At 36.1% G+C, this 15003-nt stretch overlaps 1 protein-coding gene across 1 annotated transcript; it reads right to left on the reverse strand.

Annotated features, from left to right (window-relative positions):
• Positions 1 to 8830: 8830 nt before the first annotated feature.
• Positions 8831 to 13775, reverse strand: LOC114259871 (MATH domain and coiled-coil domain-containing protein At3g58200-like). Its single transcript, XM_082900396.1, has 5 exons — positions 13768 to 13775; positions 13528 to 13653; positions 13068 to 13190; positions 12812 to 12978; positions 8831 to 9229 (listed from the first exon to the last, which is right to left on the reverse strand). The coding sequence occupies exons 1-5, from the start codon at positions 13773 to 13775 to the stop codon at positions 9069 to 9071; spliced, it is 585 nt and encodes a 194-aa protein (XP_082756522.1). The 3' UTR covers positions 8831 to 9068.
• Positions 13776 to 15003: the final 1228 nt, after the last annotated feature.

A 15003-nucleotide genomic window follows, 5' to 3' on the forward strand; every position in this document is an offset into this window, starting at 1 on the left:
GTAAGACAATGGCAATTGATCATACCCACACTTCAATATATACCAAAAACCCTATTTACCATTAATTTGCAACACAAGAGGCATATTAGACAATAGAAGGAGATGGTGAAAGAATTGGAGAAGACAAAGGAGGGGTATGTTCTTACCTTTTTGAGAGTCACCCTTTTTTTTTTTTTTTTCTTCTTCTCTACTTCCTTTGATCACACTTTCACCCTCTCACCCTCTCCCTAGGCTGTTGAAAATGTGTGGTGAAAATTGAGACAAAGTTCTCAATTTATAAGCCATTAAATAGGGCTAGCTTAATGACTAAGAAAAAGCATAAAAATCTAGATATTTTTCCATTGCTCAAATAAGTATTAAAATAAATAATAAAACTATTTATTTAAAGATATGTGTAGATATTTATTTAAAGATATTTATTTAAAGATATTTATTTTCTCAATTAAATAATAAAGGTTCAAAGAAAATAATAAAAATTCAAAGAACTAGTAAATATTCAATTAGGCTAAAAATAAAATTGATGAATTAATTTAGAAACTAGGAGGTACATAAATAAAAGCCAAGTGTTAGGGTATTTCCAAATATAAAAATGGCATTCTATGATTTAATTATAATACAAAATAACATACAGAAAAATTATTCTTTCTTGGACCATTTTGTAAAATTTTATAAAATTTTGGGATTAAAATGTAATTAACCTAAGGCTTAGGGTATCAAGTGTAATTGCCAAAAATTAGGGTCTCTACAAATAACCCTCAAACCTTTCAGCAAGGTAGAGTTTGAGTTCTCACTAGGAGTATGGAGATGATTAATTCCACTGTTTATTTGGAGTGTAGAGGCAAGATCATTCCAATAAGAGTCTGTGAGGAGTTTCCAAGTTGTTTATGTCCTAGCTCCAGCACCAGCAATGGTAAGGAATATAGTCATAGTCAATCTAGAGACAAAGAAGAAGTGGATCAGCTTTCTAGAAATGGAGGTTTTCGAAGGTGTGTGCGGCAAGCTACTTCAGCAAGAGAGGAGGAGTTAGGATGAGGCTCTGACGGAGTTAGCAGGGTTTTGGAGACAGGGCTAGTCAGATCAGATGTGCTGGGACGGGGAAATGATGGGAAGCATGCACCAGCTAGAGTTGCTAAACAGGGTTGCCTGGGGAATGGCATTATAGATGCATGTTCCAAGGAGGAAGGCCCATTTCAGGCAGTCAACTCACAAAAGACAATGATGAATGAAATTCAAACTCTGAATAGGGATGTAGGCAACTTAGGGCTTTTAAGGGAGTTGAGTAGCACAGAGGGTGAAAGACCCAATCTTAACTTGGAAGTTTTACTTGAGGGGGTGCAGGTTGGGCTTGAGCCCAGTGGATCAATTAATAGGGAGGGTTTGAACTTGGATGACAGTATAGCCCAGCCTACACTCAGGCCCAATCTGGTACAAACTATCCAAAAGAATCTGGGAAGGAGGGCTGATGTAAGTAGAAGAGGTAAGGAAATAGCAATTCAAAAAGTCCACCAAACTTGGAAAAAAGGCTCTGTTTCAAAGAAGAGCCGTAGGTTAGTAGGAGGCTGTAACAAACAAAAAGGTGTAGTTGGCAGTCTTGGCTTCCAAAGAGAAGCCATTTTTAGAGTTGCAACAGCAGTAGCTTCTTCCTTGTCATCTTCTTAGAGTCTATCAAGAAGTAGAAGAAGAAATGTAATAGAAGAAGCACAAACAACATTGAAGGTGGGAACAATTCTGGGTCTGCAGTTTCATGGAAAAGAAGAAGAAGGAGTGAGTAAGATAGTGGAACTAGAAGAGAATGACTTGGCAAGGCTTGCAGATGCAGAGGGGGCAAGCAGACCTTAAATGCTTGTCATCAGGGGCACTGGGCTTAAATTTCAGTTTATTTATGAAGATTTTATCTTGGAATGTCTGAGGGCTGAGGAGGCCAAAAAAAAGGGGGATGATCAAGCATCTGGTGAAGGGTAGGAGTGTGGATGTCTTATTATTACAAGAAACAAAGAGAAGTTCCATGGATGAAGGCTTTGTGAGGTCTATTTGGCCTTATGAAGAGATGGATTTCTTGGGGGTAGATTCAGTAGGTAGTGTAGGTAGACTTCTGTGCATTTGGAAGGCGAATGTTTTCATACTCAAAGACTATTTGTAACACCCCAAATTTCTAGCCCAAATGATAATACAACAATTATGGCTCTTTCAAGGAAAACATCCAAACTTACATTACATGATACAATAGTTCTTCATGCAACAATACATTCATCCAACAACAAGTAAATAAACAAATAAATACCCCCAAGGGGTTTACAAGTTTCCAAGGCTTGAGCCTGGTTACACAAAACGGTGATTCAAAGCCACACAAACACAGCCCTTGGCTTACACACAGAGTCACAGCAAAATGAGAGCATTGTACTCCCAACACACATACTTCCACGCCTCTAGTTGGGTGGGATCACCACATCTTTTCCTACACAAAAATCCCATAGGGTAAGCATAAAGCCCAGTAGGAAATTCTTAACAAAGTAAATACATTTTATACAAGTCTCAAGAGATGAGATGCACATGCCATGCTATGCCATTTTTGAAGATAAATCACATTTTCACCTTTTGAAAACCATCATGCTCAATGATATCATGCAATTTTAATTGTTCAAAACTTAACAATTTATTTCAAGGGCTATAAATACAACTCTGGTAATCCCTAGGTCAGTGTCTGCAAGTAGACTATACAAGTACTACCAATTTGTCATTTTTATCAGTATTAACCGGAGGACTCGACACCTATCTATGCGGGTTTTCGGTCTTTCACCCTGGACTCTCAGGCCAACTTATTCAATATCATCTACACCACCTATCAAGACTTACCAACGTATTTATCCCAAAAGCATTCCATGAAAACTTGTTTCTCAACATTCTTTTCTTAATGCAAGTTTTCAAATCAACTTTCAAAGTTTAATGTAATCAAATGAATTGATATGCCAATAACACAAGATGAATATAAATACTTTTATTCCAATTCATCATCCAAGGAATAACACAATTCCCTCTTCTCAAGTATCCTCAACAATTAGTCATTTCAAGACTATTTCAACGTTTTGAACAATAATTTCCAAAATGAACAACAATTCTCATATTCCCTGAAATTCATCATTTATATAAATATAAATAAGAAATTTTCCAAACATCCATTTATTTTGACACACAAAATAAATATAACAATATCATTCATGGATTTTCAGTCTCTTTAAGAAAATCTCAAAATTCTAGTTTTTCTCACCAAAACTATACAACTCAAATCTTTTGAAAGAAAACTTTCCAAAATCATCTTTTCTTCAATCAACGAAGATCAAAACCCATAAGATCATTTTAAAAGAACAAGTGACAAACCCACTTTCAAAATCGCTCAACTTCTTGAATTAACAATCAATTTTCAAAGCTATGGAATGATGATTTCGAAAATCATCTACATCTTATAAATATATATATATATATATATATATATATAACTCTAAGAAAATCCCTACCTCAAGTTTTGAAGAAGAAATGAGATGAAACCCCAAAATCAATGGTGTCCAAACTCGATCTTCACGGCACACAACGAAGCCCTCGAGGAGCTAACTAACTTTGATGAAGAACTTAGGTGCAAATCCCAAAGGATTTGAAGAAATCAAAGATCTTGTGAGGATTTTGGTAGGAAATGTAGAGAGAAGGGAGAGGAAATGTTTTTAGAGAGAGAGAGATATACAAAAGTGATTCAACTTCAGTCCAAAGAGAGAAGAAAAGGGAAAAAATTTTGAATCTCACCAACCCACCGCACCTCACTCCCCGTACCTGCCTTTTTAGCAGTGTGCAAGCTGTTCTCCCTTGAAATCCACACGTGCGGCTTGCTCTCCCGCTCAAGCAGACAAGCAACTTCGAATGCATTTTGCATTTTTGTTTTGGGGGTGCTGCCCCTCAATCCCATCAGGGTGTTGCCCTAGGACCCGCCAAGGGGCGCTGCCCCCTGGACCCCCGCGAGCTAACCGAGCAGCTCGACCCCCGCCAGGGTGCTGTCCTTGGACCTGCCAAAGGGCGCTGGCCCCTGGACCCCCGCGAGCTGACCGGGCAGCTCGACCCCTGACATACTCAGCGAAGTGGCAAAACTGGGATCGCTACACTGTTTTGCAGCAGGAATTTCATTATACTATCAGGTTCCTCATGCTCTTCTTTTTAATGTGCCATTGTCAACATTTATGCACCTAATGAGGTTATGAAAAGGAGACATTTTTGGGAAGCTTTGGTCGCTGTTTATCATCATTATCCAAACCCTTGGTGTATGGGTGGGGATTTCAATGAAATTAGGCTCATGTGTGAGAGGAAATGATGCTCAAGAAGAGACAAGGGTATGATGGACTTTAACAAGTTTATTGATAAGTTGGAGTTGTCTGATTTGCCTATGCTAGGTAGACAGTTTACTTGGTGTAATGCAGTGGATGGGGATAGATGGAGTAGGATAGATAGATTTTTGTTGGATTCAAGGTGGCTGGCAAAATTTTCTTTCAAGCTATGGGGTTTACCTAGAACTATATCAGATCATTGCCTAATTTTGTTGAAAGAAGATGATAGGGATTGGGGACCTAAACCTTTTATGTTCTTAAATCCTTGGCTTTCACACCCTACCTTCATACCTGGAGTTAAACATATTTGGAAAAATACACAAGTGTCAAGATGGGCAGGGTATAGACTATGGAGAAAATTAAAAGTCTTAAGAACTCATCTACGCGTGTGGAACAATGAGGTGTTTGGTAATATTGATTCTCTCCTAAAGTCAGCTGAAGAGGGCATGCATGAGTGGGATTTGAAGGCAGAAACTAGGCCTTTAGCTAATGAGGAACTTAAAAAGAGAAGGGAAGCTACAAGTCTGGTGTGGAAAATAAGTAGAGATAAGGAAAGGTTGTGGCATCAAAAGTCTAGAATGCTATAGGCTTGTAAAGGTGATAAAAACACTAGATTCTTCCATATCATGGCTAGTAGGAGGCAGAGAAAAAATATGTTAGATTCAGTCCTTGTGGAGGGGGTGAGCCTTGAAGATCCTGATCAGGTTAAACAAGCTGTGGTTAGTCATTTTAGGCAGCAGTTCTTAGAGAATTGGACTGTTAGGCCTATGATCTCAGGTCCTTTTGCTGTCATTAGCTCGGAGGTAGCAGCAAATCTAAAAGTAATGTTTATTGAAGATGATGGGAACATAGCCCCAGGACTAGATGGTTTTAATCTTGCCTGTATCCGGAGGTGTTGGCCAGTAATGAAAGGTGAGATAATTCAAATGCTTCAAGAATTCTATGCAAATGCGAAACTATCCAGTGGGGTAAATAGCTCTTTCATTGTTCTTGTACCCAATAAGGATAATCCTTTAGGCTTGGGTGATTATAGGCCAATTAGCTTGGTTAGCTCCATCTATAAGATCTTGGCCAAGGTATTATCCAGAAGATTGAAGCAGGTGCTTCCAGAAGTGATCAGTGAGGTGCAATCAACATTTGTCAGTGATAGGCACATCCTAGATGGTGTGTTGATAGCCAATGAAGTTGTACATGGGTGGCACAGTGCTAAGAAAAAAGGTATAATCTTGAAATTGGATTTTGAGAAAGCCTGTGATTCATTAAATTGGGAGTTTTTGCTATCAATGTTGGATAAGTTTAGTTTTGGGGCAAGATGGGTAAGGTGGATGAAGTCTTGTATTACTATAGCCAAGGTGTCTATTTTGGTCAATGGTGCTCCTACTGAAGAGTTTTAACCACAAAAGGGGTTAAGGCAGGGGGACCCTTTATCTTCTTTTTTGTTTATTATAGCAGCTGAAGGTCTTAATCTGTTATTGAAGAGGGCCATAGAGAAGGGTCTGATTAAAGGTGCCACTGTTGGCTCAGATCACTTGGGAATTTCACATCTTCAATTTGTAGATGACGCTATCATTTTTTGTGAAGGTGCTAAGGAGGAAGTTCTGAACATAAAGAGAGTATTGAGGTGCTTTGAGGTGATGTCTGGATTAAAGATCAACTTCCACAAAAGCTTTGTCTGTGGGCTAGGGTATAATGAAGACCAAACTACGGACTTGGCTAAGGTTTTGAATTGTCTGTCAAAGAAGTTGCCATTTAATTTTTTAGGCTTGCCTTTAGGGGCCAATCCCTGAAGGAAGAGTACATGGCTCCCAGTTGTGGTCAAGGTCCAGAAAAAGCTCTCTTCTTCGAAGAGAAAGTTGTTGTCTTTTGTTAGAAGATTGACACATATCAAATCAGCCTTGGCCAATTTACCAATCTATTTTCTTTATATTTTTAAAAGGCCAAAGGGGTTATTAAGATTATAACTAAGCTTCAGTCCAACTTTCTGTGGGAAGGGAATGAAATTAACAGGAAAATACATCTAGTCAAATGGAAGGAGGTCACTAATAACAAGAGTCAAGGAGGTTTGGGTGTGAGGAACTTAGGTCAAGTTAATGCATGTTTGTTACTAAAGTGGTGGTGGAGGTTTTGCAGTGAGGATAAGGCTCTATGGAAATCAATGGTGTGTTCTAAGTATGGCAGAATTGGTGGGGCTTGGATTCCTTTAGTGAATTAGTTAGCAAGGGCTTCCATGGTTTGGAAGGATATTACACAGATAACTGAGAATAATTAGTAACTGGGTGAATTTTTTGGAGGTCAGATTAAAATCATTGTTGGCAATGGGAGGAGAATTCGGTTCTGGCATGATTCTTGGTCAAGTACTAGAGGCTTGAAAACTGAATTTCCTGGATTATTTAGCCTATCCACAGAGAAGGAGGAGACTCTGCACCAAATCAGTATGAAGAAAAGTCTATCAGGGGGGTGGCAGCTCCAATTTAGAAGGAATCTATTAGCTTGGGCAGAGGAGGAGCTGCAGAGGCTGATTGGAATGTTGGTGTTATCCCCAATCCTTAGAGTTGGTCTTGAGGACTCTTGTTCTTAGGCAGTAGAGAGGTCAGGGCAGTTCACAGTCTCTTCTGTGAGGAGGCGGTGGGATCCAGCTACAGGGCCAGGTATGGCAGTACCACCAGGGGTGTGGATGAACTTAGCTCCTCCAAAAATGCAGTTTTTTTGTTGGTTGGTTTGGCGTGGTAGGGTCAAAACCTCAACCTTCCTCCAAAGGATTGGGGTCCTTGATGTGAGTGTTAATAACCTGCGTGTGTTCTGTCAAACTGTGGAGGAGTCTGTTGATCATGTGCTCCTGCACTGTCCTCTGGTTTGGAAGTGTTAGTCCCACATGGTATTTTGGTGGCGTCAAGTCTAGGCTATACCAGGTTTAGTTGCAGGCTTGTTGCATTGGTGGTTTGGTGGTAAGTTCAAGTCATGGATTGGTAAAGTCTGGCAGATTATCCCCTCTGTTGTTTTTTGGTCTGTCTGGAAGTTGCGGAATGAATGTTTGTTTAAGGGTGCTCATCCTGATATTCAAGTTCTATGCGAAAAGATTAAAGTGCAGATTGCTTTGTGGTCCAAATGGCATTTGAAAGTGGATTATTCAGTTTATGACATTGTATCCAATCTCCACCAGATCAGGTTAACTTTATGATATTTTTGTTGTGCAGAGGTGGTATGGTTGTGTGTTTCTTTTGCTTTGGTCTTTTCCTTGGTTGGTTTCTTGCCAACTGTTGGGGTGGTTGCTAGCTTCAGTTCGGGTCCTTTCTTGATGTCCACTGTGTGGGAATCAAGTTGCTAGCTCTATGCTGTAGTTAGCTCTGTCCTCTCCCCTTTATTGATGTATCCACATACTTTGTATGTTACATTTCATCAATAAAATTTTCTTTGCTTATCAACAAAAAAAAAAAAAGTGTGTGATTTATTAATTATTTTTTTAAATTGAAAAATCAAGAAATTTGGATTGAGCCCTTAGAGCTCTTTTAGCTCTTCTCACTAAAATCCCCTTTTCGTTATATAATATATATATAGATAGATAGATATATATAAGTTTTTAGAAAATAATTAATTTAATTTTTTTAATTACTTGCTCTTTAATAACTTAAGCATTTAGCTTTGGTACCCGAAGTTGTCAAAAAATTAAGTTCTCTCACCATGGTCTATCCAATGATTATTTCTTATCATATTTTTGTTTACAATAGTTGCTAGATTGAATTTTTCTTTCATAGTTAAAACATTGTATAATCAGTGTATTTGTATTCTTCTTTGAAAAATAATATAATATCCTACCTTATATTATTATTCTTCAATCCTTTGTCTCATTTTTCATTCATTGTTCATTCCAAAAAAGTCCTTGAATATTCAAGGCATTAGAAACACACACAATCGTCTGATTATTGATTGATTGGTAAAAAATAACAAGGCAAAGTCCCTATCAATCTAGGCTTGGCGTTATTTTTGCTAACACTGGCTCATAATTTAGAAAAATAAAACTTTGTATGTGAAATGTGACTCAGCTTATTAATAAGATGAGTGCTGTATCAAATTGTAAATTTTGTCTGCTTTGTATAGCACTACTCATTTTGATAGGAAAATTCAAAATAGAGTTTGACAGGAAGATATGTGAAATATTATAAGGGCCTCTAGTTGAGAAGGTTGGGTGGATATGGATTATGTTTCACTGAAATTTTATAACGAACATTGTTGAAACCCTAGAAAGAAAAAAAAAATAGAACAGTACAACAATGTTTTGCTTCCCTAAGAATACTGTCAGCCTATTTGATTTGCCTTCAATAATCTATAATAATCATTTAAACACATGAGCTAATAACTCACTTGTGTCGTGATCCTTAAAATATAAATCATGAACAATAGCTATTTTTGTGTCAAATTCAATATTAATTGTGATGACAATATCAACATTCACAACTGCAAGAAGTATATTTCTCAAATGGAATTGGATCTTTAGACTATCTCCATGATTTTAATTCAGTGTAAACAAGTCACAGTCAAGAATCACAAACAGTTAAAAAACAACTCGCACATGATAAGAAGTCTTACATAGCATAAAAGTCTCTAACTCATAAGTTGGTGTCCATGCACAAGATGATATTAACAGATTAAAAGGACAAGGATACTACTAACTTCCTTGTATTACTGGGATAAAAACCTCGCGCATATTTACACAGAGAAATTCTTCACTGTGGATATGGCGCTAACTTCGGCTTCAACAATTAAAGTATCATTCACGAGGAGGCCCTTAGAAGCATCATGGAGGTCAGTTAACGAGAACAATGAAGATGTACCCCAGGAGATGGAGCTTGAAGTAAAACAATCGGAACCTGCAAGAGAATTGGACAATTGTTATTTAACTACCCAAAAGATCTACATACACTACAAGAAATTGCACCTTAGGCGACCATTTTTGGCAACTAAACAATTTTTAGTCACTGAAAGTACATTTTTTGGTGACTAAAATTTAATTTTGTTGGTGTTGGTTCAAGATATCGCTACTAAAATATTTTAGTAAATAAATATTACTTATTGGCGACAAAATTTAAATTCAGTCAGCAAAAACTCCACTTTTAGCGACTAAAAAGGAGATTGGTCGTTGTTAGTCCACATTTTAGGCCCCCAAAAAATAAATTAATCAGCAATATTGGTTTTTCCCAACTAAAATTAAAATTAGTAGCCAAATAGGACTTTTGGCAACTAATATTTTCGTCGCTGTTTAGTCACTGTTTGGCTACAAAAAAATTTAGTCGGCATATATATTCCTTTGCTGACAAATAGAGAAATTAGTCGCTAAAGGTTCAATTTTCAACCCGCCAATTCCTTTATTTTCCGCGCGCGCCCCTCTCTCTATTATACAATGTAACTTCACACTTTGTAACAAACACACACACTGTCCTTCATCAAACCTCACAAAAAGCATCCCCCTCAGCGTAGCCTACCGTATGGTTGACATTACGACGACCACCGCCTCCACACAAACCACCACCATCACAAATCACCATTGTCATAGCCGCACATCGCAGGTTCTCTCTCTCTCTCGCACTCTTGCTTTCGCTCACGATCTGTCCGTGCATCTCTCTCTCTGTGTCACTTGAGCTCTCTCACACAGTCTCTCTCTCCCTCTGTCTCTCTCTCTCTCTTCTTTACTCTGCTTTTCTCTCTTCTGACATTGTTGGTTTAGGGCTTATTCAAATTTGAATGTATGTGCCTCTAATTTATTAAAAATTTCAAAGATGATGTTTAATATGTGTGTGTGTGTGTATATATATAATGCTTTGTACACATATTTCAAGCGTCTCTCTCTCTCGAGCTCTCTTACGCACAGTCTCTCTCTGTCTCTCTTTCTCTATCCCCCTTGCTTTGTTTCCCCCTTTTCTCACATTGTTGCTTTAGAGTTTATTCAAAATTTAATGTTTGTGGCTGTAATTTATGATAAATTTCAAAGATGATGTGTAATATATACAGGTGAATGTGTGTATATATAATGTTGTGTGGATATATGCAGATGTTTAATATATAATGTATATGGCCCTAATTTAATGTGTGTATATATAATGCTCTGTCTACATATGCAGGTGATTCAATCACTACAATTATTGTCACTCAACAGCAGCTGGATCATTCAACCTACACTACATAAGGTACCGGGTTTGTATCCTGAAATTTTTTATGAAGTGGGTATTATTGTGTTTTAATAATATTTATTAAAACATGAAGGGAAAAAAAAAACCTTCAGGCAAAGGTTTTCTGTTTTCCTCATCAAATGGTTTGAAGAAAAGCCCATCATAAGAGCTACTTCTGTTTTGGCTCAATCATCATACGAGCTTCAAACTTCCACTATTGTATAAAATCATAGTGAGCTACAACATGAAGCCCAGTATGTCCCACTATTGCATCAAGTCCATCTCTAATTGTGCTTGAACAGGGAAGGTGGTACAAGGAGATGAATTTAAAATCCTATTGTCACCCGTCACCCTACAAATTTCCCTTATGCCTCAACTTTAGAATATTATTATTCGATGAATTTCCAAATCAACACCTTGAAACTAATTGTGGTTCAACATTGTGTGAAATCAAACCATTTTTGTGCTTCACTAGGGAAACTAGTTTGATGAGATATGCTTAGAAACCTACTCTGGTCCTGGTCCTAGTTCATAGAGATGTCTCTCTTTACCTCTTGAATATAGAATCTTGCTACTGAACACCAGTGATAAAAGAAACACTAGAAGCATAAATTATAAAATCGAAAACAAGAAAAGGAGCACCATCCATTTAAGCGTACATGTGCATTCCCAAAACTTAAGGTTTCCATTTGTAGATGGCTTTGTTGCGTGGACTTGTGGATAATCCATTTTGGTGTATGGAGAAGAAATTTCACTTTTGTATAGAACTAATATAATACTTTTGTCGTCCACAGCTTTTGTGTAGTTCACTATTAAAAACTTTTGGCAATCAACAGATAATGACTGTCGTGGTACATAGATCACCTTCTGTCGTGGTACATATATGACCTTTTATCATGGTCTATAGAAAAACTTTTGTCGTGGTACATAGATCACCTTCTGTCGTGGTACATATATGACCATTTGTCGGCGTACATATATGACCTTTTGTCGGCGTACATATACGACCTTTTGTCATGGTCTATAGAAAAACTTTTGTCATGGTACATATATCACCTTTTGTCGTGGTATAGATTACGATGGTAATTTGTACCATGCCAAATGGTAATTTTGCTTGGTAGTAAATGTATTTTTTGTATATGGAGGGCTTTGATTTTTTTATGATTCTATATTTTGCATGAAATTATTATTTTAGTTTGGACAATAGTTGGTTTGTATGGACTTTGACATTTAAAGTTATTTATGTTTTGTATATGGATGCAGATTGTGGAATGATTGATAGTATATGTATCATTTTGTTTATGTACATCTTGCAAGTTGCATGGAATATAGATAGGTTGTGGAGAAATTATAATTTTGCAATAAAACATAATATCATGTTTTTGGTGACTAAACAATTAGTAGCTAAAAAGAAATTGGGAAAATAGTTTGGGCGGCTAAAAGTTTTGTAGCCAAAAAAAAAAAAAAAAAACATCTGGTGATTAAAAGTTTTGTAGCCTAAAGAAAAGCAAAGATTTGGCGACTAAAATATTTCGTAGCTAAAAACAAAAGCTAAAGAATAAAAACACTTTTGCCGACTAAAAATTTAGTAGCAAAAAATGTGGGACTTTAGGCGACCAAAAATTTAGTAGCCAAAATAAGAATTCTTTGTCGACTAAAATTTTAGTAGTAAAAAATGTGGGACTTTAGGCGACCAAATATTTAGTAGCCAAAACAGGAACTCTTTGCAGACTAAAATTTTAGTAGCAAACAATGTGGGACTTTAGGCGACCAAATATTTAGTAGCCAAAACAAGAACTCTTTGTCGACTAAAATTTTAGTAACTAAAAATGTGGGACTTTAGGCAACTAAAAGTTTGGTCGCCAAAAATGTACTAATTTAATTTTATGTCCAACCTTTTGGTGACTAAAATAATTTAATACATTTGGCGACTAAAATAATTTTAGTCACTAATTATCTTTACCGACAATTATTCCATGACTACTTCTGCGACCAAATAATTTAGTTGCTGAAACCCTTCGGTGACTAAAAATTAACTTTTGGTGACTAAAAATTTAATCGCCAAAGGTGAAAATTCTTGTAGTGATAAATGAAAAGCTCTTCATAATTTGCAAATGAGACAAGCAGTGTCCCATGGATATGATTTCTTCGGACTGTATTCATACTTATTTTATACTTTTATGTTCATTTGTTGGATTTTTAGAGGGAAAAGAAGGGTAAATTTATATTCATGTTGTCAATGGCACCTAACATATGAACAAAAAATAGAAGAATACAGAATATCACCTTCAATTTCTATATGCTCGTCATGGTATTGGTTCCTTATGCGCATCTTGTATTTTGCATATGTTTTCCGTTCCGAAGGAAAGGTTTTCAAATCATCTAACCCTAAAAAGAGGGACATGCATTTATCCTTTGCAGTTAAATCTCCTTTGGGATATAGCTGTAAATTCCTGGTTTTGTAGGAAGGCATAAAAAGCAGTAAATTGTCAAATTTTCAATTTGCATATAGTAATTGAGTGCAAACTCAAACATTACATACCACTTTCGATTTCCAAAAGTGAAGACATCAGAGTAATGAATTTGACAGTCTAGAGACGAGAAATTATCAATCTTCCAGGTGTAAGTACAGTCAAGTTCCTTCAGTATGTTTATAGACTGTCCTCTGCCAGTATAATTTATAACAAAAACTTCTACTCCAAAAATGCATGTGTCACAAATGAGGTATCCGTTATCAGCATCATTGAAAGTATTGAATAGGAGTAATTGGGCAAAACCCCACTCTATTTTCATCTCGTGAAAGCGTCTTACCTTCCCATTAGCATCTGGGCATTGAAATAAAGAAGAAAAATCAAGTGTGTAGAGTAATTAATGTATGCAAAACATGCATGAGGATGAAAATTTAAAAACCTCAAACAATCATAAAGGAAATTGATTGGTTACTAAAAAAACTACCTACCTTGGATGGTCATGTACTTGTCTTGAATTTGATCTACACAAACAATTTGAAGTTCATATTGACCTCCCAACCAATAGGTAAATTACTAGTTTCTGCGATTACCAAGTACAAAGATATGTGTCCTTCCCCTTTTCTTGTTTTATCACCATTTGGGTAGAAAGATAATTTCCTTCAAGTTGAACACAAAAGAACTATAAGAATCAGATTATGGGTATGTATCTCAATAGGAAAGGACAAAAAAAAAAAAAAAAAAAAAAAAAACATAAGTAAATAGTATACAAACTCAACCATTTGTAGCCACTGGCTTCAAAAATGTCTGATTCATAATTTTGAACTTTAGCATCTGACAATAGTTGTGAGAGTTGTGAGAATGACTCGATCTTGAAAATGAAGTGAGCTGGTGGTATTTCTCTTAGAGATCTTGTTACTTCTGCCAAATGTTGAAGAGATAAAATGTGAAATTACTTTGAAAGATCTAGTTTGCTTTGTTTCCATACATTCAACTGAACTCGACTAAAAATTCCAGGTATTACGTATTTTATCAGATGTCCTTTAAAAATGGAAAATTCAAATTACAACATAATGTATTTTCACCAACTTATAAGTATTTTTGTGCATGTATTTATCTATAAGCATATATGTTATCAATAATTAAATAAACAAAATCACCAATGAGTTTGTAAAGGAGTAAAATTTCTAAATAATCTTGTACCAATTGAAAAAAATAAACAAAAAATAATGAAATTTGTAAAAGAGTTAAATCACCGATGACACTACATAAACATGGATGGTCTGATTGCCATCACTTCAAAAACAAATGACGTGGAACACACAGAAACAGGAGATATTTATGGTCGAACCATACATATGATCTTTAACGGTCAACCAATCTTTAGTTGACACTGTTAGGATTTTCAATCCTAATTGTGTGCATCACAATGCAAGTTGGCAATCTCGTTCTAAAGACAAAATTGTGATTTTTTACTTATTCAGTTTTGGTCTTTGTTGCTTGAATCTTGTGCAAGAATGATTTATAAAGTTTTGTCCCGGTATTGTGAAAGGGGGAGATTGTTAGGATTTTGATCCTAAAGAAATTAATGATTTATGTTTTGGCAATACCTCTTTTGACAAAACTCATTCTTACTAATTGATCTCAGTTGTTTTGATTTTATTATTTTATTTTATCTTGTCTTACTCCTAATTTTCTAAATGAGTTGTGTTTGATTTATTTTATTGTGTTTGATTTGTTTTTATAATTAGTTTAGTCAGATTGTATTGAAGGGTAAATGTTGTGAGTTTGAAAAATATGCAATATTCAGTGGCTCAAAAGAAGTTGGGTGGCAAAATTGTCAAAGAGAGTAGGCTACATTTTGATTCAATTTTTAAGTCTAAAGTGGACAAACTTTGTGGATGCTTTTGCATGTGGGAGACAAGCCTAAAAATCGGGCTCCTTGATTTGAGGGAAAAGCTTGCTAAAAGAATGGAGAAATTCTGGGCAAAGTGAGCAAAGTCCTCAAAA

This window comes from Camellia sinensis, chromosome 13 (genome assembly GCF_055761805.1).
Source record: "Camellia sinensis isolate YWXY chromosome 13, ASM5576180v1, whole genome shotgun sequence".
NCBI classification, from domain to species: domain Eukaryota; kingdom Viridiplantae; phylum Streptophyta; class Magnoliopsida; order Ericales; family Theaceae; genus Camellia; species Camellia sinensis.